Genomic DNA, 27,269 nt, shown 5'->3' on the forward strand with positions numbered 1-27,269 from the left:
GATACATCACCTTTTGGCTTTTACTGTGCATAGCTTCTTTATGGATTCAGAATAATCCCAATGACAAATGAGCAGAAAACAGAGAGGTGTTTACTTCCATTTTGAAAACATGAGAAGTAATTTCACTAATTTACCATGTTCATGAGCGATACCAAATTCTTTTACTTTCTCTTCAAATATTTTTGATGACTAAGTAAGTATTTTTAAAACAGTATTTAGGCTACCAAAAGAAAATATTGTGCAAGGGGAGATGTAATAAATTTGTCAGTAGGGATCACAGTAAGTAGCTTTTGTAGATTCAAACACATTTTTTTTGGTATAAAACTGGACTTCCTTTAATATTTTTTTGTCAGAAAAATGCAGTCCCTATGATCTCATGATACCATTCCTAAGCAATCAACCAAAAGATTACAAATCAACATAAAATAAAGGCACTTTCACATCCATGTTCATTACTGCATAATTAAAGTATTGAAACAGATCAGATGTGATAGATAGGTAGATAGATTGATATAATTGATGCACTTGGAAAGCATTATATTAAGTGAAATGGCTCAGAAAGACAAAGAACATGTTTTCTCTAATATGTGAAAGTTAAATCTAAAATATAAACATTTATGAAAACACATGTAGTGTCATATGCCTAAGTTCACAATCAAGCTAAGTGCACAATGCAACATATGATATACATAGGGGAAAATGCCCATGGTGTAATTGAGAGTTTAACAAAATTAGCACTGTTAAGATGAAATATGTTTTGGCCTAAGACCACAGAACAAGGAAATTCCTCGGGTATGTTATTTTTTAGAAGAAATAGGGAGTTTAATAGAAAGAGTGAAATCGACTGAGATAAATGTAAACATGAGAAGTAACAATGGTATCTCCTCCCCTTGTATAGCTGATGGGAGCAATTAAAAATAAGCAATTATCAGTGTAGCGGGGTGCCAGCCGTTCATGCCTATAACCCTAGCCTGGATCAAGACTAGAAGCTTGGAAGCTGTACTAGGCAGGGAAGTCCATGAAACTCTAACCTCCAGTTGATCACGGAAAATTGGAAGTGGTGCTGTGGCTCAAGTGAAAGAGCAACAGCCTTGAGCAAAAGGAGCTCAAGGACCAAGCCCAGATGTGGGATGGGGGTAGGGGAAGCACAGGGACTAAGTAAATGAACACTTTTACACTCATATAATTTATGTAAATATATTGTCCATGCCATTTTATCATATTTACTATTAGTGCATTTATGTAGTTCTTACAAACTATATGTTTATAGCTACTATACACTTCCATAATTCTCATTATTTAAGCATGTCAGGCTCCATTTTATTCTTATCAGTATTCTGATATGATTTCAGAGTATTACAAAATTAAAAAAAATATGTAGTGGGCCAGGAGTTTGGCCTAGTGGTAGAATGCTTGCCTAGCATGCATGAAGACCCAGGTTCAATTCCTTGCTACCACATACATAGAAAAAAGCTGGAAATGGTGCTGAGGCTCAAGTGGTAGAGCTCTAGCCTTGAGAAAGTCCAAGGACAGTGCTCAGACCCAGAGCTCAAGCCCAGGACTGGCTATATATACATATACATATGCATATATATATTTCTGATGTCAGAAGTTGCAAATGCAGATTTTTTTGGATCATCTCAGGTATTCTTTGGTTATTCTTCAGTTGTGTAAATCAGAGCCTCAAACAAAAATTAAGATTTAGTCAGTTACTTTAAAATGTAGGTTAGGCGAGAGAGAGAGAGAGAGAGAGAGAGAGAGAGAGAGAGAGAGAGAGAGAGAGAGAGAGAGAGAGAGAGAGAGAGAGAAGAGGGAGAGAGAGAGGAAAAAGAGAGAGAGAGAGAGGGAGGGGGGGCGAGAATATGTAGCAAACAGTGCTTGGATAACTTTTAATATGGCATTCTATAAACCTGATAGTACTAAGATGACTTTTAATATGACATGGTATACACATGTTACGGCTTTTCTTGTTAACAAGTTGTCAGTGATTACATTCTGATGTGAACATGTAACCAGCAGACATACCTGATTCTACTGTGCTCTATCTTACATTTTTTATGAGAACAGACATGCTAAGACCTGAATTTTTTTAATCATACAAAATTCAAGCGTTCCTTATCAATGAGATATTTATATATTCTTAAGAGCACAGGGAATTGGAAAGAAGGTTGCAAAATATACCTAACACACACAACAGATTAATATGTGAATTATAATACATTTGAGGATGTGGTTTAAAATACAATTTTAAAATATGACTAAGAATAGATGCTTTAAAAACTAAAATCAAATGTCAGTGAAACTTCCAGATGTTGCCCTGAAATATAGTATAGGGCTTTTAAATAGATAATCCTGAGTTTACGTTTTATCAATTCTATCAAATATTTCTGTAAAGCTGGGTAAATAATTAGTTTCTTCAAACCTCAAGGATACATATGTTGTAAAGTTTAGGGATGATAATGTACAGAAAGCAGTTAGCTAGAATGATAGTTACAATCATGACAATGATAAGCTGTATTAAGTTGTCCTATTTTCTTTTAGGCCTATCCTGACTATTCTGAAACACCACATTCCTGGTGTCATCAGTCAGTCTATTCTATTTCATTCTACAGCCCTTAATACTCTTTAAATAAACTGTTAAACACCAGCAAGTACAATATGATTTCCAATTTAAATAAATTGCATTTCTTATATCTTAACTTGTCTGACTCACTTAGGCAGAAAGCTTTCCAAAATAACTATTAGTGAGTCCTTAATCTTGAAATAGATCTAGGCTTATGAATTCACAAGAATGGAATTTCTGGGAGAACAGTGAGGTTTTTGTTTTTTTTTTTTTTGTCTCGGGTTGAGCAAGTGTTTAAAACAATATCTGACAGTAGACAGGTTGACTAGATTGTTGGGTATATGGATGACAAATAAGAAAGTGTCTTCACATATACTGTCAGCATCTTTAGATGATCTTAAAAAGTGGACAGAATTTCTTTTACGCACATTTTGGTCCCAATTCTCAGCATTTTAGTCTAGGGATAGCTCCCTAGGCCTAAAAGGAAAGTGATGCTTATCTATCCATGATCATTCTGCTGCTTGAGATCCACAGGTAGAATTCTTCAAAAACCTTAGGTGTCCATAAGAAAAATCAATCCTTTCTGGGCTAGTCAAGAAAGGAGGATAAAAAGAGTTCTACCGAGCTGAGCACTGGTGGCTCATGCCTGCAAGCCTAGCTACTCAGGTGGCTGAAATCTGAGGATTTCAGTCCAAAGCCAGCCCAGGCACAAAAGTTCATGAGATTCTTATCTCTAACCACCAGAAAACCAGAAATGGCACTGGGACTCAAGTGTCAGAGTGCTAGCCTTGAGTTGAAGAGCTCAGGAACATCACCCAGGCCCAGAGTTCAAGCCCTACAACTGACAAAAAAAGAGGTCTAGAGATCTACCATTTACAGAATAATGGAGTATTGAGTACCATGACTCTTCTTGGACATAGATGTGATGGCTGCCTTATCAGATATGATCAATCATCAGGAATGAGCTACCGTGGCAAGAGTAGCCCACAGATCCTCTAAAATTATACATATTAGTTATTGCTCTGTTGCCTTATTAACTGCTGAATTAGAACCAGTTCGTATTAGTCAGATTTGTGCCTCTGGCCACACCATCAATTATTTTTTAAAAAATTATAGTAATGGAAAGGGAAAAAACATCTCTTTTTAAAAATCCTTTAAAAGACATAGGTCACAAAGTAGACATTATTCTAGGAATCCTAATACTAATTAACAGGGTAATTTCACAGCAAAGTGGAACCTACTAGAACATCACCTCTCAGCACAAATAGGCAGTCACTCCTTCAAATTAGTGACTGCTGTTATCAAAACAATAAAATGGAATTATAAATCCTAGGCTAGGTCTGTTTTCCACAAAGCAGAACAATGTTATCTCATGCTTCTGTGGTTTCCAGCTTTGATGAAATTAGAAAATCATTTGAACTGAAAAAGCTATCTTATCTTCACCTTTTGCATAAAAATATTTAGTTGACCATTTGTGATGCTAGAATTGGGAATAACCAGAACTACAAAAATATTTTATGATTTATGTTCTTTTTTCATCATTATGTTTTCCTTATTTATTGGATGTTTACCAAAGCATTGTGGAAGGCAGAAGAAATCACAGTAGTATTTCTGGACTAAAGCTGTCTAAAAGGTGAGATCTAAACAGTTACTGGAAAAGCCTTCCTATTTCCAGGACAGAAACCCACAACTTGCCACCCCTCTATTAAAGCCTCATTCATATCAGCTGCAAAAATTTTTTTTCTTCTTCCAAAATCTCTTAGTAAAGTACAAATGCCCCCTGGTAGGTACTAACACTTAGCAACTCTATCTTCAGTTATTACTATGCATGTTATTACTGTGTGTGGGTTGATAATCTGCCAAGAATAAAATGCTAAGTTAGCAATTACAGACAATGGATCTGGGGATGTAGGAAGAGAACAAGAGCAAAGTTGTGGAAGAAGAGCTATGAATTCCATCTACTTCCACCCAGCCTCTGGAAAGTGCCACATTGCTGAAGTGATGTGATATAGGGGCAGAGCTGAGTGCATCATGGAGTCATAGGAATTCTTTCATACCTGATGTAACCATGAGTTCTTAGGCAAATTCCCTCACTGATTTGAGCCTCGGTCTCCTCATCTGCAAAATAAAACTCCCCTTGTCTGGGCTGGGAGTTTGGCCTAGTGGTTAAAGTGCTTGCCTAGCATGCATGAAGACCCGGGTTCAATTCCTCAGTACCACATACATAGAAAAAAGCCAGAAGTGGTGCTGAGGCTCAAGTGGTAGAGCTCTAGCCTTGAGAAAGTCCAAGGACAGTGCTCAGGCCCTGGGCTCAAGCCCAAGACTGGCAAAAAAAAAAAAAAAAAAAAAAAAAAAACTCCCCTTGTCTACCTCTTAATGTGGTACTGATGAGTAGGTGAGATAACACTGCAGGTTATTTCACCTCCATGGAATCATAATTATGCACGTACACCCGAAATGTTCAATACCAGCAACACTGTATATTTGCCAAAGGATATGTGCCCCAGCAATGAATGCTTTGGGAAATTATGCCATAATAGAATTTTTTGGAAAAGAAGCTTCTTTAGAAATTATCTGAGGGTTTTTCAAACTTTTTAAAGCTCAAATCCTTTTAATGAAATTTGTACAAACACTATTATGTAAAACTGGTAAAATAGGAAGTTCTCCCTATAAAAGTAAGGTTGTAATAAAAGGTAGGACAGACAAAGGGAATAATGCTTACTCAACCAAACACTTAGAGAATCCCTCAGGGAAGAGCTGCTCAAGAATATATTCAAGGAGCAATAGCATGTCCTGCCATGAGTTAAGTGGTACCCAGTCACTTTCAGATAATTTTAGGAGAAAAAAAATCAATGAAATAGACACATGCGGATCATGCAAATCTCACAGAACCAAAGTGTAGGGTGAGTTTTGAGTCTCACAAAACCTTTCCTGGTACCTAACATCATGAACTTAAAGATTCTCATTGTTCTGTAAGAATTTGTGTCATGCAACCTTTTTCTTCTGCAGTACCGTTTGGTCCACCATTACAGTTCACAATTATGTATCGCTGGCTCAAAAAATAGCTCACAAAGATCTACAAGGGCTTTAAAAACCACAGTAGTGAATGATATAAAGTCATGTGCTAGTGTGCATGCCTATAATCTTAGTTACTTAGAAGACCAAGACCTAGAGGATATCATTTAAAATTTTTCTTTTAACCTGATCTTTCAGAGAATTTCAACGGATCATTTAATTGACTAGAGTCTTCAAGTGTCTCAGTAGCTTCATTAACATGGATATAATTAATCTCATTTGTGACATCATTGTATGTATTGCTGAAGAATCTGCTCAATATTTAAAATGAAGCAGTGATGTTAAAACTATAAGGAGTGTAGTTAAAATATAAGTTAAAATTTCACCCTATTATAGGAAGACAGGTGAAATATCATCAGAACTACTGGGCATACACTCCTGTACTAAGCCATCAATATGTACTATAGTTACCTAGACCTTTCCTAAATATTACTTTGGTATTTAAAATTATGCTTTAAATATCCATCCAAAACTTGAACTGGCATAAATATGAAAACAGTCCTTTTCAAGAAAACCTGCTTGGGCTTTTAATATGTTGTGCTTCTCAAAACTTTGTAAATATATACGCTCAAGCACTTTCGTAAGTGGCCAATCAAATTGATTAAATACTTATAACAAGCCACACTATTAATGATGTGGTCAGAGGTCTTTTTAAAAAACAACCATAAATTAAAAGACCTACATATGTTTCCTTTTCCAATTCTAAAACAATAAACTAAGATAACAAGTGTATTTTTTTAAGGCTTTGGTTAGAAGCTTTTATCTTCAAAAAAGACTGAAGAAGGAAGACTTAGCTGACCTTTCTATGTTAGAAAGCAGAGCACCTACTGAGACTGGTCTTTCTTATTGGCATTTCTCTGTAAAAGAAGTGTGAGGCTAAAGTTAGCTTCATCTTGTGCAAATTAAAAGTAACCTTCAGGCTAATGGGTTTTCAACACTATTGAGAGAAAAAAAAAACTACCACATAAAATTAAATGAGCTTCTCAAAAGTGAATCCTCTATCAATTGCAATTTAAACTATATTAAAGTAAAATGCGAATTTCTACAAAACAATTCCTGGTTTCCTGAAGTAATGCTCCTATTACAGACTTCATATATAGTGGAACACTCAATCTAGATCTGGAATCTAAAATCAGAAAGAAATAGAAAAAAAATCTAGAACCTATTAAATAAATGGCAAACTAAATTCTGGGAAAAGAAATGAGATCTTTGAGAAAACTACATTTAAAAAATTAATGTTTTAATATTTTAGTAAGCATTAAATTTGAAAACATATGAGACATTCTTACCTCTCAGAAGGTGCATGGCAACTACAAATTTCTTTGGAGTAAAAATGAAAAGGAAATAATGAAAATATTACGTAAGTTTGTAAGATGGTGGCTTTGGTTAACTCTGGAAATCACTCCACATTGACTATATTTTCGTTAATTGAAAACATAGGAATATATCATGCATTTTATTTTATTTTATTTTATTTTTGCCAGTCCTGGGCTTGGGCTCAGGGCCTGAGCACAGTCCTTGGACTTTCTCAAGGCTAACACTCTACCACTTGAACCTCAGCACCACTTCCAGCTTTTTGCTACTATGTATGTGGTACCGAGGAATCGAACCCAGGTCTTCGTGCTTGCTAGACAAGCACTCTACCACTAGGCTAAACTCCCAGCCCAATATATATCATCCATTTTAAATGGAGTTGAAAGTCAGATACATTGAGTCAATGTTGAACTGGTTTCTTTCTCTCTTTTTTTTTTTTTTTACTTTTCCTACTTCTTTCATTATATAAAAAATTCAAACAAGTCCAAAGCAAACAAAGCATTCTGCTTATCACCAGGGCTAAGAAAGTTCTTTGATGACTGTGTGATTCTTATTTTGTTGACATCCCATCCCCACTATTCATATCCATTAAGATAAAATTCACATCCATAGAAATTCACAAATGTAATCCATTTCTTAATCAAGATACAAGGTAGGTCCATCTTTTTAGAAGGTTCTCTTGTGTTTGATCCCAGACAATGCCTACTAATCCCATATTAACTGAGGCAATCATTATTCCCTCCACTTACAATTAATTCTGCTCATTTCAGAACTTTAAGTAATTAACTGGTTTCTTTAGGAGTGAAAATTTCAAGAAGGAAAGAAAGAGTATAATCCACTTGAAGAGGGGAGACCATAGGGCTAATAAAACCCAGCTTGCAAGCAAGTTGGATATACAAAACCTTACATTATTTGAAAGAAAGTCACAATTATGGGGCTGTTAAGATAACATGGTATCTTTAGTTTGAAGGTCAATGGACTGCTCCAAAGGAGAATTACATGATGAAATAGTATACAGACAGCTGTGTACAGAATGAAGTAAAGTCCAGAGATATGTAATGTGAATACTAAAACTGTCAAATGAAAATTACCATTAAGTTCAGAGATGAACTCAAACACTTCCATATATAAGAACCTGTTAAATCCACATTATAATGCTGAGCCTAATTGATTTGTAACCTAATTTTAATTTTATACATGAGGAATAGGAGCATGTAATGTCTAGTTCTTGGAGATTTTTTGGTGGTGATGGTGGTGATGGTGGTTTTTTGGTGTTGGTCCTGGAGTTTGAAATCAGTGTCCCTGATCTTTTATGCTTAACTAGTGGTCTACCATTTGAACCACAGCTACCCTTTTGGCTTTTTGGTGCTCACAGGCATTCCTGCCTGGGCTGGCTTTGAATTAAGATCCTCTGATCTCAGCCTTCTGAGTAGATAGGATTATAGGCATGGGCCACCAATGGCCCAGCTTGTCCCTTCCTCTTAACAGTAAACATCTTGCATAGCAACCTTCATACACATAAATGCAAGCCAATGTACACTCCATACTTAAAGGAAATACTGATCATCCAGAAAATTCAAGAATGTTCCAACTCACAATGACATATGTCTTGTTTTTTAATGTTTCATTGCAGGAAATTTCCAACATGTGCAAAAGTTACACTGACCTCTGTTTCAAATGTTGATGTACCTTTCTTCCAGCCTCCCCTCCTTCATTATTTTGAAGTAAATCTCAGATTTCATATCATTATCTCATACTGAAAGTGTAGGTATATTTCTCTAAAAGATATGCAGATGTTTTTCCCTTTTAAACATGACCAAAATACTGCCTATCATAAGACTTTTTAAATTCCCCAATTTAAAAAATGACTTAAGATCAAATTTCTATCAATGTCAGGTCAAAGTCTTTCAAAAAAATGAATTTGTAAAAAAAAAAAAAGGAAGAATTTCTAATACATGAGTAAATAAAAAATTCTTAGGCCTGATTCTTAGCCCATTAAGCTAAATATTCGCATATTGCCTCATACTAGGCAATAGGAACACATTTTAGCTCATAAAAACTGCAGTGTCTGCCACTTTTCCAAGAGGCAGCATCAAGCCTGATGATTTCTCCTAGACGATAAGAACCTTTGTGGTGTTTCCTGCTGTTTCCCAGACCTGAAACACAGGCCCCACCCCGGTTGCCTAGGCGACCAGGGCTTGCGTCTCTCCTGGCACAGCATGGCGACCACTTCGCTGGGGACAACTCCGGGGGGAAGCACCCCCGACCCAGAGGTATGCTGATCCTTTTCCATCCAGGGCAGAATCTCTCCTCTTCCCAAAGCCTGGCCCCTGCCCGTGGCTGAAGCCCAGACCAAGGAAGGTCTGTCCCTGTGTTAGGAGCTGGGCCTGGCTCTGCAGGTGCCTGCATGGCCTTAGGGCTGGAGATGGGGATAGGGACGGTATAGGGGGGGTTCCTGAGCCCCAACTCCTGTCCTCACATCAGCCAGGACTCCTGAAGCTCCCAGCAGAGATTATACTATACATTTCTAGAAATTTGCATGGGACTTTTGTAAACCCAAACCACCTCAACAGCCATGAACTTTTCCCTTATTATTATTGTTTTCATTTAAAAATGAAAAAGTAAACTCAGATTTTAAAATAGCCCTGTCCCTTTAGGAAATCGCTGCCAATTGTTTTGCGATGATCATATTAGTTGCTCAAAAGATGGCAATGCATCATAGATGCTACTAGAAACACGAAACCTTGGTATTTCTGTTATTTTGACATTTCTCTAAAAAAAAATAAATACATAGGAGATAGTACACAGGACCAGGTATACAAAATCTGTCTTCTGGACATGGCTTCCATGTTATTCATAAACTTGGCTTTAGAAAAAATCACCCCTTAAACTCAGTGGTCTGCAGGAATTACCTCCTGTAAGGCATAACTCGAGGTATGGTCTCCAGGAACTTCCACTTTTACCCACTCTCAATAATAGACGAATGAGGAATAATTTACTCATAAACTTCATACCTTGAGATTTTTTAACAAAGACCACATTAAATTTCTACACTCTAAGTCTATCATATATTTTTTCCCTAGGAATTGTTTTCTTCAGTTTTTTTTAAGATGCTAAAGGATGAATAATAATGTGTTAATTAACGTTGCTTTGCTAAGCCACCTTATTAGTCTAAACAACGTTGTACAGAAGATAAGTATATTAGCTGCAATTGTATAAATGAGAAAATGCAAAAAGCCAATGATTTCATGCCTTGCTCTTCAGACATGCAAACCCTCCCCAAAACAGATTCCTCCCTGTTCCATATGCAGACTGCTAAGCCAAGCCAACTCTCACATGAGCCTTTTGAATAAAATTAGCATACATTAAATGCACATTTTTAATGTGATAAACTGGCTTCTAAGCCAGTTACTCCCTTGTGATCGCTAATGTAAGTAATACAATTTCAAAAGTTGCACAGGAAATTTCCCAATTAAATCTTGTTATTTAAACATACATAAAAATTTATGAGCATAAACAATTGTTAGTGTACACATACAAATACTTCCCTATGTAGACAATACCCTGACTGTGACAATTTGTGATCTAATAAGTCTGCTTACACTGAGGGTACAGGTGTACATATTAAGGATATAAAGAAGTATCATGTTCTAGGAAAAAAATAATCACCATTTTTTCCATAAGGGATGAGTCAGATTAATGAGCTACTTATACCTCAGATAATTATCATGCTATGACTGTCAGCTTACCCATTTCTTAAATTCTTAAAGGAGCAGGTATTCCACATGAGATGTAGTTCCCACATAAGACTGTTGACCCATAGAAGAGTTGTGCACTGAATTAAATAGATTGAAAGATGGTAAGAATGTCTTGTAGTCCATTTGTTTGTTCATTTTCAGTTTAATACTAAATTCTTTCTAGAGTTGATTACCACTCCCCTCCCTCCAAATAGGCTCTTTTGGTGTCTTTTCTAATAAATTCTGTATCTAAATTGATTTAGTAATAGACCATGTAGTCAACTGAGCCAGGCAATAGTGCAGTATTTCTTTTCTTGCCAAACCTATCAGAAATAAAGCATAAGCTTCCAATCATCTGAGGTTGCCATTTGTTGGTGATGGCCAAAACCTAGAATAAAAGCAATTATCCTAATAACATAGGAGGATCTCAATAAGTTGATATAACTAATTAAAATCATAGGTGGTCTAAAATATGCCAAAGAGGTAGTTATTTAGACTAAAATCTTTTCTGTGTGATACTGTGAACAAGCAAACATGAGACACAGATCCAGAGAAATTTTTTTTCAGTGACATTGCATAAGCTTTGCTTGCCAACTTTTTGAATTTCACATTCCATTTTCTTTAGTAATGTTGGACAAAATGCTTCCCCTTAAAATATAAGACTAAACCTTTGGCACTTATCTGTACGAATACATAAGAACAGAGAAAAATAAAAGTAAATGTTTGCTGTATCTTGGCCTACAAGTGAAACAAGTTTCTAAATATATACTTAGAATTCTGTGACCAGTGTTCAAGTTTGTTTACAAACTTTCTTAAAAGCTTCAGAAACATGATTTGGAAAACAGAACCCTGTAGGGACTTTGCTATATGTTTCAACTCAGAAGAAAATACAAACAAGTATTTCCCATATACTTCTGCATCTTCAAGCGCCATCATATCCCATATGCCCATAGTTGATAGATTTTATTGCATTTGGGGATTTGTCAGGAGAAAGATGTGTGAACGATGATTTTTCACTTATCATAGGAATCATCAGCATATGTAAGGGAAGTCCACAAAAATTTTTCTCTACATTGAGTGATCCCTAAAAAAATGTTAGGAATTAGGCCTCACTCCACTAGTGGTTAAGTCAGAGAAAAATATCAGGATCAATTTGAACTGTAAAGGGATTTGGCAATTTCACTATTATTTGAGAAATACCTGCTGAAATTATGAAAACTTCATTTTATATGGGGATATTATAGTTATACAGGACTATATATTACTGACATAACTCAGAATGTTAGGGTATAGTAGAAACATTTCCAACAACTCCAAGACCTCTAGTAAATACCAGCTATAGTTATGAAGACATTGACAACATTTAGTTGTCACTGCTTTTTGTTACTCTTTCTAAAAATATCCTGCTTTTATGCTATCTTCCCCTCAGGTGATGCCAAATTATCTTCAATCTCTTTCTAATACTTTAAGTTTTATTTTTGTTAAGGCTAAGTCTTTGACAAGACTAAATTTTGATAAATGTATTTTGTGTATTTGAAAGAAAGATCTAATTTTGTTTCCTTATAGAAGTAAATCACAATTGTCAGGCTTATTTACTGAATAAGCCACGATTTCTCCTTTCCATTGAAAATAAATTGACTATTGCTGTTACATTGTTCGCATATATAAACAGGCATAAAGATGGATCAATTAGTCATTGGATGAGAATAGAGAATTCAATATACAAATATGCTTAAACACATATGTATAAATGTAGAAACACATTGTTATAAATTATAAACACATAAACTATGTGTATATAATTAATTTAGGGACATTATTCTTTTTCACTGCCTTGTTTATCTACTTTTGTAACAATATTATACTACTTTTATAGTTAACTTTAATATCTAAGTTAGAAAGGTTCATCTATTTTTTTTCTCCAAATGTCTTTATTTTTCCATAGGAACTTAAAAGCTTTCTTGTATAGTTCTAGAACAATCTTATTGAGATCTGAGATTGTCATTGTATTATATTTACAATGTAGTAGAGAATTTCATTTTTTGAATTTGAAGGTTTCTAATAAATTTCTTTTATCACATCTCAAAATTTAGATAAAGTTTTACAATTTTTATGTAGGTTTTAGAATTTCCTTATATTTAAAATCAAACTGAGTTTAATAATTTTTACTACTTCTATTTAAAGCAACTGACATATATATACCTGTGTTATATATAACTGGTTTTAATAAGTTTTTATTAATTCAACTTTTTAATCATACAACAATCTTCATAAAAGCTTTTTCTTATTGTCTTATTTCTAGTACTTAAGCCAAAGATTTAATTTTCTTACTGTATTGGATTAGAACCTAATCATAGTTTTTAGTTCTTCGTTTTTATAAGAACGATTATTACTTCCTGTAATGTGATATTTGCATTTGATTCTGCCAAATGGTCTTTTTCATGTTTAACACATTTTTCTGTTTATAATTTTCTAAGAGTTGGCTGCAGAATTTATGCAGTGCTACCTCAGCATTTATTTATGTAATCATAAAATTTGTATAATTTAATTTTCTATGAAATTATATTAAGATTTTTAATGATGATCCATCCTTTATTTCCAGATTAATCTTATTTCTGAAAATTAGTCCTATTTTGGCATAATGATAGTGAAATGTTCTTCAATATACTACTTATCTAATTTTACAAAATACATTTTAATTATAATTTTTGCATCTAATTCATTAGTGATTTGGGTTTATACTATCTTCTTGTTTTCTAGTTCAGGGTTTTGTTTGTAGACTCTTCTGGATTCTTAGCGATGAACTTTCCACAGTCTATAATTATGACAGTAATATAGAACTTATCTGCTTTTAATTCTACAGTTATTCAAATATAATGTCATCTATACTAGATGATTTTAAGAAAGTAAACTCCTATTTAGTTCATGTTTGGTCAGGTAATTTTGATAAGTTATTTTCCTCTGAAGTCTTGCATTTCTGTGGAATTTTTTAAAAAGTATTGATGCTTAGTGTGGCATATATATTTTTTCATGCCTTTTCCTAATCACATTTTCCAATGACCTGATTGTTTGGTATATATATATAAATATATATATAAAGTTTTATTAATTTTTCTCTTGCCTTGGATGTCAATATAACATACTCAGATATTATGCTATAGTTCATTTATTTCTAAACTAGAAAACAGAAGTCACACAAAACCTGACATTTGTCAACAAACCTATTTTCCCCAGAACAAGGAACCCCTCTTTTCTATCAAACGAAATATCTTATTTTTCTTTCTTAATAAGCATTTATGAAGAGTTTTTCTGTCTTAAAAGATTACTAGTAGTGGATACATATTTCCTACAGCTTATATACTAGGAAGAAAACTGACACATAAGTTTAGGTGGCAGTGGAGGAAAAAGAAATCAGAGAAAAGATTACCAGGTAATACCAGGATTAAAATTTTATTGCTGTTGGAATAGCTGCTCACATCCACCTGGTGTGGAATAAAATGAAATGATGATGTCATTTAGCTTTTACAGTTATTTAGGTGGAGATATATTTTTATAACGAAAGCAACAATTACACACCCGTTGTTGTTTTAGCTTATTTGTACATTTTTTATCATATAAAGTTTTTACAAAAGAGAAGGTGTGTGATGAAAGGTCAGAGTTTTTTTTTTAGCCACCTAATATTCTTTCTAATGTGAAATAGAGTAGAAACAAACTAGAAAAGAGGCATAGTTTTAAAAATAGGTCCAGGAATATAATTGAAAACAAAAACCAAGAGGAAAATTCTACTGACAGATGATTATCTTAATCTAACAAGTTTTAATATAAAAAAGTGGAACTAATTTTAGACAACTTAGCTAGAATTATTATTGTCCAAAAGGTTAAGATTCTCATGTTCTCTTTTGTATAGTTTCTGTGTGACCTACTTTCCTTCTATCCGGAGAGTTTTCAAATCAAATAAATTGAGCCAAATGACTGTATAAATCACTTTTCAGATATATATATTTCTTTAGTAATAGTAATGACAGCAATTTTATTTGTACTAATTTTGATATGAGTCCAAACCTTCCAAACACTTTGCAAACATTATAAAATTAATTAGTATTCCATCCTGAGATTCCAGGTTCCTCTACACTTGAGGCTTTCCTCATACCCTTCCTTCTATTTAACACTGTCATCCAAAGATGAAGATGAGTCTAGGCAGTCAGTTAGCAATGGATGTTGACATGCCAGAATCTGCTGAATCCTAAAAAAGAAGTGAAAGACTGTCTGCCTCAGGAATTTACAATTTAATGGGATTGACAGCATAGCAATAATTATTCTTCACTGTTAATAAAAAATGTATGTTATCAAAACACATTTAAACAAACACATTGCCATATTAGGAAACAAAATCTTGTCTTATATAAAAACTGAATGATATGATTCAATTTATATCTGAGTATCCAATTGGTACAAAGTACTACAATAAGTACAAAAATATTTGCCTTAATGAGTCAATTATTTAACCCTATCATTTTGTTTAGGTTAATTTACCCATTCTAGAATACAAAAGGCATATTTTATAGCAACAGCATATTTTTACACTAAGACATTTTGTTATAAAAAACGACTGAATGTTAACTTGTCAGTTTAAGAATTCCTATACTCTGTAAGCTACTAACCATTACTAATAAATGTTGCCTCTGAGCTTTTTCTTCTATTGAGATTAGAAAAGTTTAGTGTATTATCTGGAAAATGGTAGCAATATTATATTTTCTTCTCATTTATTGGAGTCCATTCATCAGCATGCTCAACAATTATTTGGTGAATTAAATAATATCTTTCCCCTGTTGCACTCTAGATCTCAGTCTCTGTAGCTGTTGATGTCACCTGCTTATTTCATAGCCTCCTCTTCCACCTCCTATTCACATCTCTTCTCTTTCTTCTCTGGCTTTGGGCAATCTCACCCTTTCCCACACTTACGTTTGACTCCTAAATCAACAACTTTCAAATTGACTTGACTCCAGCATTTCTAATTAACTTCTAAATATTTCATGCTTACTGTGCATGTTCCACCCTAAAATCTACCATTGAAATTGAACTTAACATTTTGTCTTTGTAAAACCACCATCCTTTTTCAACATTCATTTCTAGTGATGAAACAAGGGTGCCTTATGTAATTGTGGAACATGAGTTGTGAAGAGGAGCACTGGGCTGCCGTGTTAGTTTAAGCTAGAATTATATTTCCAGGTCAAGCATTTGGAGTATAGAGTTATTTCAGCCTTGGGTGAAGCCTTTTGACTACTTCCTTCAACTTGAGCACTTCATCTATCTAATTCCCTTAGAGGTAGAATATGTATCATGAGTGAGAATCACCAGTATTTCTCTAAGTTATCTATATCAGAAACCCAAACTCTGCATTCTGCCCTCATTTAATCCCCCAATCATATCACATGCTGTATTTGCCGCCTTTCTTCATATCCAAACACAGAAGTATAGTGCAGTCAAGTATTTTATCTCTGAACTACTACAATAAACTTTCTTCATTCTAACTCTTCCTCTGTTTTTTCTCTGATCCTGCTTTTCTTTACCCTGCTACATATTACCATTCCCCAAAACATATTTTTTAATATTTTTTATTGTAATTAATAAAAGGGTTACATGATATTTGCCAGATAGAAAGTGCATTAATTCACATACATTGATACCCTTTCACATGTCTTGGTACCCATTCCCCTCCCCCCCACCCCCCCACCCGTCTTAGTTTTCCCCCCTTCCCTATCAAATTTCAAATGACCAAATACAAATAAATTCAATACATATTTTTATCATATCATTTCACTGCTCAGAAACTTCATGGGTTCCTTATTACATTCTTTCTTAAGAAAAAAATCACTAGCTTGTCATTCTTCAACTAGTCAAGGTCTAAATATATTTATGGTGCCTTGAACAATATCTTACACTTTGTAAGCACTCAATAAATATTTGTTGGCTCATTAAATTTAAGATCTACTAGAATATGTTCCTGATACTCAATGTCTACCAAGAACAACTGATGCCCAATCCATCTTCAGTACCACTCTGATTTGTGTGATGTTTCCTCCACCAATCTTTTTACTGTCCTATCCACTGATTCATTCACTTAGGCCATTATCTACACCATATGCTGAAAAATCATCCCTGAACCTCCTATCTATAAACTTTACATGGCCTTTCCTGTCCTTGTCTCTTCCTTTGGACTCAACATTAACCATGAGTTATTTATTGTGTTCTTTTTAAAGATTTGGTCACCCTTTCTATGTTCCTCTAACTGAAGTGTTTGAGGTCAGCAAGTCTTTCTTATTAGTCTTTTCTTCCTCTTGAGCCACTGAGTTCAAAGAGGAATGTTGAATAATAACCTTATGTTGAATTGTAAGCCCTCACTTGGTTTTATATTTGAGCAAAAGACAGATTAGTCATCTGATTTTTTTCAGTGGACATGTACCAATAATAATAATGGAAAAGAAAAATAGGAGTCTAAAGGGCCTCACATATAAAATACACTCAGAGGTCAAGAAATTAAACCTCCTAAAAACAAACATCAAAGAAACAACATCTCAATTACCAAATGGCTAAAAACTTAAAGAGGACATGTTCCATATCGCTGGCCATAAAAAGATATGCGAATCAAAACAACATTGAGATTCTACCTCACACCAGTTAGAATGGCCATCCTCAAGAAAGCCAACAATAGCAGATACTGGTAGGAATGTGGCCAGAAAGAAATGGTACTACACTGTTGGTGGGCAAACTTGAAAACTCTAAAAAGCAATATGGAGGTTTCTCAGAAGACTAACATACAGCTTCCTGATGCTCGGCATTTATCCAAATGACTACATATCAGACTGCACTAAAGACAACAACACAACAAGGTTCATTGCAGTTTGTTTACCACCGCTGGAATCAACCCAGATGCTCTTCAGTGAATGAATGGATTAAGAAAATGTGGTATATTTACACAATGGAATTCTATGCTTCCATCAGAAAAAATGACATAGCCCCATTTGTGAGGAAATGGAAAGGCTTGAAAAAAATTGTATCTGACTTTGGTACTTGGCATATTGTATATATGTGTATTTGTATATTTGAAAAGGGAAAGTAAGGGGAAAAATAAGACAATGAGATGGAGTTTTCTATTGTACTGTTTGTGTTTTTTTTCTTTTTTTCTTTGGTTTAGTCCTTTCTTTCTCTGTTTTTAATTTCTGTACCCTTTATCTTCTATATAACTTTACCTGAATTTGGGAAGGAAAGGTGAAGCACAGAAATGACAGGACAAAGGTTGAACTAGTTCAGCAGTGAAACTCAGTGGACCCTGTGCTGTAAACGAGCTCCACAACTTGGAGGAAAGAAAAGTTGAAAGAGGAAACCTGGGAAAGAATGAAGGAGGGGGTGACACTTCAAGAAAAATGTACTCATAACCTGAGTTGTGTAATTCTAAGTCCTCTGTACAATACCTTTCCAATATAATTTTTAAAATTAATATTGACATGAATTCAAAAATTGAAAAAATAATTCTAATAACTTATCTCAAAATATTTTTTCTGACAGCAACTAACCTGCATAAAGATGCATTTTATATTATCGAATTTTATATGTAAAACATTTGATTGCCCTAACTTATTCTACTTTTGTTTTGTAGAAATATGGTGAATTAGAGGATGAAGGAGAGTTTTTGTCTTCAGATTTTCTTTCAATTGACCAAATCGCAAATTTGCTAGCAGAGGACATTGGAGCAGTTGGAATTCAAGAGTAAGCAATTTATTATTTCAGACACATATAGATAAGCTCTAGATCTTTAGTCTATAAAGGAAAATAGTGTATAATTACCTATTTGAAGCTATTTTCCAAATGTGCATTATTATACAGTGCACTGAAATATATTTAGATTCTGGAATACCAAAACTCAAAAATACCTAACTTTTTCACCACATGGCAGTTTACTTTATAAGAGAAATATTGACAAACTAGCCTGCTACTATTAGCTAAGAATAAGGATTGATTGTTAAAAGTATTCATTAGCATATTTTACTTTTTATTTTTCTTTTTTTCCTTTCATACATGGGAAACACTATTTGGAAACATCGAGGGATGGCTGAGTGTTGCCTGTATTATTACTAGTAAATACATTTTATGATTTTGGGAATCCAAAAATCTAGCATACACATTTCTCACACCTTAGACCATTTGTTTTCCAAGCAGATCATTTGTTTTTAAATTTTATTTATTTAATTTATTTTGTGGATTATGGGGCTTGAACTCTGCCTTGCAGCTGTCCCTGAGCACTTCAACTTAAGGCTACCACCCTATCTTGAGCCTGGAGGTTGTCTCTGAGCTCTTCACCTCAAGGCTACCAACCCTACCTTTGAGCCAAGCCCCACTTCCTGTTTTCTAGAGGTTAATTGGAGATGAGTCTCAGGTTCTTTTGTTCCCTGGCTGGCTTTTGAACTTTGATCCTCAGATCTCAGCCTCCTGAGTAGATAAGATTATAGGCATGCGCCACTGCACCCTGCCCAAGCAGATCATTTGCATATTATATTTGCCAAATATATCAAAGAAGACAATTTCCTAAAGGATGTTTTTAGTTATTGCCAATGGCAAAATTATCCACATTTGAAAATGAAAGTTGATTGGCCATACACTGAGGAAAGGGAGTGTATTGCAATGTGCCTGAGTCTCCCCTCTTTAGTTACTACTATTCAAGTCACAGAAAGGTGTCTTGTACCATAATGGACAACTAGAAAATGACTGTCAGTGATTATCAGGAGAAAAATCTTACAAATTTCATGGAGTAGAGGTGATTTACTATTGAGAAGTAACTATGACAGATGTCCTTGCTAGAAGAAGAAAAAACCTGAGAAGAAAAGACTTGTCAAGAGCAGGTAAATAACACTGACAACCCTTCCAAGATGCTCTTTATCTCCATTACTCTCAGGCTCTGCTAAGAATTGATGACCTGTGATGTGGCCATCTTGTTTATAATCCACATCTTTACAAGCCTTACCTGACAAATTAAAATTTCCCCCAGATCTCAAACAGATAGCTTGTGACAAATTTACCATTTATATAGCAATCAGACTTTATTGGAAATTCTGACTCAATGTAAGAACTGATTTTTAAAAATGAGTTAATTGTGCTGGTATCACTGATTACATTTTTATATTTTCCATTTTTAGATAACCTCTAAAATGTCACTGAATATTGCAATGGAAAAGAATAATAAATTTTCAATGCAAAATAATTGTGTAGACAAAAATAATATAATGCAAATTATAAAACTTAATACAGTTTCTAATAATTATTTTATTGGATATTAAGTACAAATGTTATAGTAAATACAATTAATATTAAATGAAGGATATTTTCTTCAACAACTTTATCACAACATGTGTATTCCTGCTGTATATCCCACTTTAGGTAATTTTCCTTTTTAATTCTTTTCTTTCTTTCTTCTTTTTCTTCCTATTTATTTATTTTTTGGGGGGTCACTGGCTCTCTTTTGTTAAATATCTAAATTCTGAAAATTTTTACAGGAAAGGACTTGGACAAATAAGTATTACATAAAGAAATACAGCAATGAGCATACAAATAATTGGGTTCAATAGCAGGCTGATTTTTTTCAACTGTCTTGATGTAAAATCACCTAAAGCAATTAGAAATTATAGAATACCTTTGAATACGTAGAATCACTAAAAGTGATTATAGCCACTTGTTTGTGATTTCCTTGTGTTTTTACATGATTATTGTAATAAAAACTGAGGTATTTTCAATCAGTTACTTCCAAATTAAAGTAGCACTATTATACATAGGAATTATGTAATTTTCAAAATGACAAATACAAATTATCCTGTCATCAAATGACAGAAGTACACCAAAAATGTACTGTATACAAAGCACAATTTTATTTAAATAAATCATAAGAAATCAGTTCATTACCTGTTAAAATTAAGAATTATTCTCCCTGACAGGATCCAATCAAATGAAATATTAAAGTATCATTAAGCACATTTTTGGAATATATTTTAAACAAAGTTAAATGTTTAAGTACACTCCTCATGATCCTTTAGCTTCTTGCTATCAATCATAATTTCTTCAATGAATGTTTATTTCCAGATCCTTTTTTTTTTTAGAAAAAGATGGGGAGTAAATACAAAATAACTCTGCCAAACAAACACTAAGCGAGAATCATATTTGAAAAATCTTTTTATATCTGAGAGTCTCTCTTCCTTCATAGCTCTTAAAAGGCTTATTTTGTCAAGTCATCATACTCAGGAAGTCAAGTGCACTGCAGCTCCAAAATCACATGCAAGAATAATGTGAAAGTTATATGTAAATTCCTGACAAGAAAGTTGGATAGGCCCATCACCTGTCTCCATCACTGCCTGGCCCTCTTCAGCCAGGCATCCTCCTCTTTTCTTGACATCCCTCTTATAGAAGCTTTGGCCACCTCTCTCCCTCTCCTCAGTTTCCATTTCTATGACTAAGAAAAAAAATGTTTTCACATTTTCTGGTAAATGAGAGAAAACTGCAGCAGTATCATTCTCCAAATGACCCCTCCCTAATATCCTTTGTAGTGGAATGACTGAGCACCTGAAATGTTGTTGAATCCTGTGGTCTGAATTAAAGGGGAAAACCCGAATGGTACTAGGGAAAGTGGTAGAGAGGGCGCCAAGAAGAGCACATGTAGCGGAAGGTCGGAGAGATTCATTTAAAAATCACTAAACACTAATATCAAAAGTAAAGAGCAAAGAACAGACACAAATATTCAGGTCAAATATTTAATTAGCAAAATGTAGCCCACGGAGAGCAGGTGAAGAGAAACTTGAAAGGAAAACTAACTGCTAGAAACAGGATAAACTGTTATACCAAGGCTGGTAATTAAAGAGGGCCCCAGTGCCACAAAACATACCAAGATGATAAAATATGTAAATAAAATTTTAGAAAGAAACAGGTTACTAAGAGTAAAGAAGAAACTAAAGTACTTGGTGAAAATTGAATTCATAACAAGAGACAATGCATTTTAGTAACTTAAAAAGGAATTACGAGTTGTTAGAATATACTTTTGGTATAATTATTCAGATAAAATTAAATTTCCAAAAATAAGTGCCATTTAGTGAAACAAAACTTCAGATATCTTGTTATAGGTAAAATAAACTCATCCCAAAAGGAACATCCTAAGAAATACTTGCACCTTTTTTTTTTCCTTTTTCCTTAGCAATGTTAGCAGAAAGAGAGTGACAAACCATAAAAATTAAGGAGACAAGAATAAGGTGATTCTATGCTGATTTCCAGTGGCTTGTGTTAAAAGGAATAAAGGAAGAAATGTCTGATAGACTCTCTCACAAAACAAAACCAGAGAAACATAGCAAAAATGCCAAAAGCAGGACTTGAGATGAGCCTCAAATGATAGAATACCCCCATAGCAAAACATAGTAGGTAATTTGGTAATTCCAGAATAGACTAATAGTGTGAATCTTTTTTTATTATGGTAACCAGATGATGTATTATGAGTAATAGCTCAGAAAATACAGCTTTCCCGTGGTTTGTGTGATGTAAAATTAACCTATTAATCCAGTTGAAAGATTAATCAATTCATTGGTGAACTATAAATAATAACATTAAAATTACCAATAAGAAGCTGTGATATAAAAGACTGGTCATGGGCTGGGAGTGCAGCCCAGTGGTAGAGTGCTTGACTAGCATGTGTGAAGCCCTGGGTTCTATTCCTTGGTAACACATACACAGAAAAGGCCGGGAGTGGTGCTATGACTCAAGTGGTACAGCACTAGCGTTGAGAAAGCCCATGGACAGTGCTCAGACACTGAATTCAGGCCCCAGGACTGGCAAAAAAAAAAAAAAAAAAAAAGTTGGGTCATTAAATTCATTCTAAATTTAAATGAAGTCAAGAACGATAATGATAACTTGAAACAACTATTCTAGAACTTTTCCATAAAAGCAGAGAGCACATGAGAAAAAAAAAGTAATCTAATTTACTCCTCTCACCAAAATAAAGTTCAGTTTCAAAATGCTTTTTAAAAATAATAACACGAATATAAAAGGGTTGGTGGGGTAGCAATATAACTCATGCCTTTAATCCTAGTTTTTCGGGAGGATAAGGCTGGAGGATCACAGCTTCAGGAAAATCTGAGTTTCTTGTCTCCAATTAACCACACCAGAAACTAGAAATAGCTCTGTGGCTTAAGTGGTAGGACTCCATAAGCAAAAATACTAAGGGACTATACCCAAACCTTGATTTCAAGTCCAAGTACCAGCACAAAAATAAATATGTAACTAATTAAATAATTAAATCATGAAGAGTAGTCCAAAGTGTAGACCTGAGCTTTAAGTGCCTGGATAGATATTCATCTTTTTTTTTTTTCTTTTGTGCCAGTCCTGGGCTTGAGCTCAGGACTGTTGTTGGGCTACCACTTGAGCCACAGCACCACTTCCGGTACCAAGGAATTGAACCTGGATCTTCATGCACTCTAGGCAAGCACTCTACCACTAGGCCAAACTCCTAACCCTAGAAATTCATCTTTAAAAGTAACAAAACACACACACACACACACACACACACACACACACACACACACACACACACATCCAATGCAATGAATCTACCCAAAATTTTCTAAGATGGTTATTTTTATAGTAAATTAATAAATAATAAAATTATGGACAAAACCTGAACTATACTGGAGTGTTAAAAATGGAGCTTTTGTGTGGAATTAAAAGGACATTTATTTGGCACCACCTTTCTGGAGGGAATTTTAGAAATACATTTCACTTGCCAAATATAACCTAACAATCCCAATTTTAAGAATTTATTGCAGAATATCATTGGCTTTTTGGACAGATCTTAATAATTTTTCTTACTGAAGCTTCTTGACCAATGGAGAATAGTGAAGCTCATTTGGGATATATATATATATATACATATATATATATATATATAAATATATAAGCCAGTCCTGGGCTTGAGCTGAGGGCCTGAGCACTGTCCCTGGATTTTTCTCAAGGCTAGGGCTCTACCACTTGAACCACAGCACCACTTCTGGCTTTTTGCTATGTATGTGGTACCCAGGAATCAAACCCAGATCTTCGTGCATGCTAGGCAAGCACTCTACCACTAGGCCAAACTCCCGGCCAACAGGAAAAGGAAGAATATTAGAAAATAAATGAGACAAGCCGGGCTCAGTGGCTCACACCTGTAATACTAGCTACTCAGGAGAATCAAGGTTCAAAGCAAGGCAGGGCACCAAAGGACCTGAAACTCCTCTGATTGGGGAAGTAGGGCTTGACGCAGGGGTAGGGCGGTAGCCTTGAGCTGAAGAGCTCAGAGACAGTGGCCAGGGCAAGTTCAAGCTCCATGATCCACACACACACACACACACACACACAAAATAATATAAAAAGAAAGAAAGAAAGAAAGAAAGAAGGAAGGAAGGAAGGAAGGAAGGAAGGAAGGAAGGAAGGAAGGAAAGAAAGAAAGAAAGAAAGAAAGAAAGAAAGAAAGAAAGAAAGAAAGGAAAGAAAGAAAGAAAGGAAAGAAAGAAAGGCAGACAGACAGACAGACAGACAGAAAGAAAAAAAGAAAGAAAGAAAGAAAGAAAGAAAGAAAGAAAGAAAAACAAAATAGAATATATACTGCTACTCTCTCCCTCTCATCTTTTGGAACTTATGAATGCAGATATTAATGATTTTTTTTAAATTATTAGTATTATGCAAATTTTATCAGACAAAATTGTTTTCAAAATATAAAGGAATTTTTCTGTATTTAATCTGATTTAGTATCTATATTTTTCTTTTTGTTACAGAAAACTGGGGGCATTGTTGAATTTCAAACATCTTCATACTCACTTAAAGGATGCCATTCTACTAGATTATTATGTGTCTGGATTCTTGTGGGCTAAAGAAATGAACTTTTCTGTTCTTCAAAATTCAAAATTTATGAGTTTACTAAATATGTTGCTTCATAACCTCAGCTGTAAGTATACTCTTTCTCTTTTTTAAGAAAAGAAAATTATACTCATTTTCACTTTTCTAAGTAAAGGAAATTATATTCTATAGTTCTATAGTTCTAATGAGTGTTCTTAAACAAAAGTTGCTTGCTTAATTATAATTCTTTCAATGGAAACTATGATTTTATCTCATTATATCAGAGATAGCTCATATGTTCATTAGACATAAATACTCAAATAATACTTAGCAAGATTAATGGTCTCTTAAAAATTAATTTGTCAAAGACATGCTAATTTCATTTAAAAGTTTATCAGTGCCATCCACCTTTCAAATACATGAAGACTGGGATGTTTTTGGCAACTTTTCAGCTTATCTAAACCTCCTCTGAAACCAAAAGTTTTTCAGTTGGTATTTATCCTACCCTCCAAAAGAATACTATACAGCTTAATAGATAAAAGAATGAGGAAGTTTTCCTAGTATTGTGTAGATGGTATGTTGTTATTATTAAGGTGAGCAAAGTGATGCTTTCTGTGCTTTATAAAAGAGACAAAACTGAATTTTTGCTTTCATTTATATATCACAAAAGAAAAGCTGGATGAATAGAGAAACTAATAATCAAAACTACCTTTGCAGAAGGATGGTGACAACTGGGCACATGAACAAGAGGTGATCACAGTGTATTTCTTGATATATCTATGTTATGAAGCATAAAAATCTATTACCAATGTCAAGATTTTTTTAATAAAATATACGATATTCAAGTCCTAAGCCTCTTCTATTTGTAAACTAGAAAGAGACCGAAGGAAAACAAATTATTATGAAACCCGTATTCCAAATCTGAGAAAATGTTTCCATTTTCAACTCTCCCTATCTTAAAATGGACACAAGAATATTTATTTTAAATAATTATTTATGTTATTGGTATTGGTTCCGAAGTGAATTTCTATAGCTTGAGCAAATGAAAATACACACATAAAGCAAGAAGAAGAAAAATAAGGTAATAAGGTATGTAATTTTTGTTTCTGGTAGGAAAAAGAAAATTGCTTCCAGCCTTTAAACCTAGTAAGATTAGTGACAGCATCAGTAAAGAATGCAGTTGAGTTCCTCACCCCCTCACAGGTGCAGTGTAATAATAATGATACTACTAATATGTCTATTATTTCTTTCATTACCCTAGATTTTATACCAGCAACTTGAGTAGTTTAGTGATCTAATCTTTTTATACTTTAATCATGCAAGTGAGTGTAATTTTTAAAGGAGAAAATATTTCAGTTGGATAAGTGAAATGATAACTTTCCTAATTTTTAAAACAATTAACAGTTGAAAGGCATTAGGCATAGGGAAACCATTTTAATAGAGTCAGTTATTTTTCAACATAAGGAAAGAGTATTATAAATGAAATTTGGCTTTGATGAGTATAATTTCACCTAGAATTAAAATCAATTATCTAAGAATTCCTTTTACTCTGTATCTCTAATTAATACCACTCTGTTTATAAAACAATTCCAATTTTTCGTTCATTCAAGAATTTTAGGGCCTGTGTCTTGACAGTTCTTGTGGTCCTTAGATGGTATGTTGTTTAAGTACCATTTCTTCCCTATATGGCATTTACTTTGGTTTTCTATGTATAGAACATCTTTGAGAATTCTCTGTGGTGTTGGTTTTGTTGCTACATATTGTTGCAGCTTTTCCCTGGAATGGAATGTTTTTATTGTTCCCTCAGTTATGAATGAGAGCTTAGCTGGGTACAGTATTCTTGGTTGGTAGTTATTTGACTTAAGGGCATGACATATATGCTTCCAGTCACTTCTTGCTTGCATGGTCTCTGCTGAGAAATCTGAGGTTATTCTTTGCCTTTATAGGTTATTGATCCCTTTTCCCTGGCTGCCTTTAGGCTCCTTTCTTTGGTTTCTATTGATCCAGTTCAGATTACAATGTGGCGGTGGGATGTTCTTTTCTGGTCTGGTCTGTTTGGGGTTCTAAAAGCTTCTTGTATCTGGATGGGCCTGCCCTTCTGGATATTTGGGAAATTCTCTGAGATGATTCCCTGAAGTATATTTCCAATACCATTGACCTCTTTCTCCAGACCCTCCTCAATACCAATTAGCCTTAAATTAGGCTTCCTAATTGTATCTTGGACCTCCTGAAGTGCTCTCTCATATTTCCTAGATTTGGATTGACTCATTTTCTGTTTTTTCTCTATAACAACTAAATTATCTTCAGCCCCGGAAATTCTCTCTTCTGCGTTGTCTAACCTGCTATCAAAGCTATCTACTTTATTCTTCATCTCCCTTGCTACTAATTGCTCATTTTTGATGCCTTGCATCTCTTCTTTTAGATCATGTATGGATTTCTTTAGCTCCTTGATTTCCATTTGAGTGTTTAGCTCAGTAGCTTTATTTTCTTTGGATATTTGCTGGAGTTCAGTCACCTTTTTATTCGTGGATTTTATGAATTCATCCATTTTTATTTGAAAAACCTTTATTATGGCCTCCTTTATGGCTTCTTCTTTTTCACTTATCACCTTGTTTATGGTTTCCTCTTGTTTAGCTATGGCTTCCTCCCTTATCTCTTTCTTTATATTTTCACATTTTTCATTAATG

At 34.2% G+C, this 27,269-nt stretch overlaps 1 protein-coding gene and 1 long non-coding RNA gene across 2 annotated transcripts in view; one reads left to right on the forward strand and one right to left on the reverse strand.

Annotated features, from left to right (window-relative positions):
• The window catches only part of LOC150054177 (uncharacterized), a 44,172-nt gene extending 35,110 nt beyond the window's left edge, over window positions 1–9,062 (reverse strand). The window contains exon 1 of the long non-coding RNA XR_016537924.1: window positions 8,619–9,062. This is a non-coding gene — a long non-coding RNA (uncharacterized LOC150054177). The remainder of the gene's footprint in view (window positions 1–8,618) is intronic.
• Window positions 9,063–9,151: 89 nt separating this feature from the next.
• Cabcoco1 (ciliary associated calcium binding coiled-coil 1) overlaps window positions 9,152–27,269 on the forward strand; it is a 93,660-nt gene continuing 75,542 nt past the window's right edge. The window contains exons 1-3 of the mRNA XM_090346956.1: window positions 9,152–9,225; window positions 18,347–18,456; window positions 24,522–24,691. Of these exons, the coding sequence (XP_090203082.1) occupies window positions 9,172–9,225; window positions 18,347–18,456; window positions 24,522–24,691 (334 nt within the window). The 5' untranslated portion in view covers window positions 9,152–9,171. The remainder of the gene's footprint in view (window positions 9,226–18,346; window positions 18,457–24,521; window positions 24,692–27,269) is intronic.

The sequence above is a fragment of the Megascapheus bottae genome, chromosome 15 (genome assembly GCF_031878675.1).
Source record: "Megascapheus bottae isolate mThoBot1 chromosome 15, mThoBot2.hap1, whole genome shotgun sequence".
Classification (NCBI taxonomy): Eukaryota; Metazoa; Chordata; class Mammalia; order Rodentia; family Geomyidae; genus Megascapheus; species Megascapheus bottae.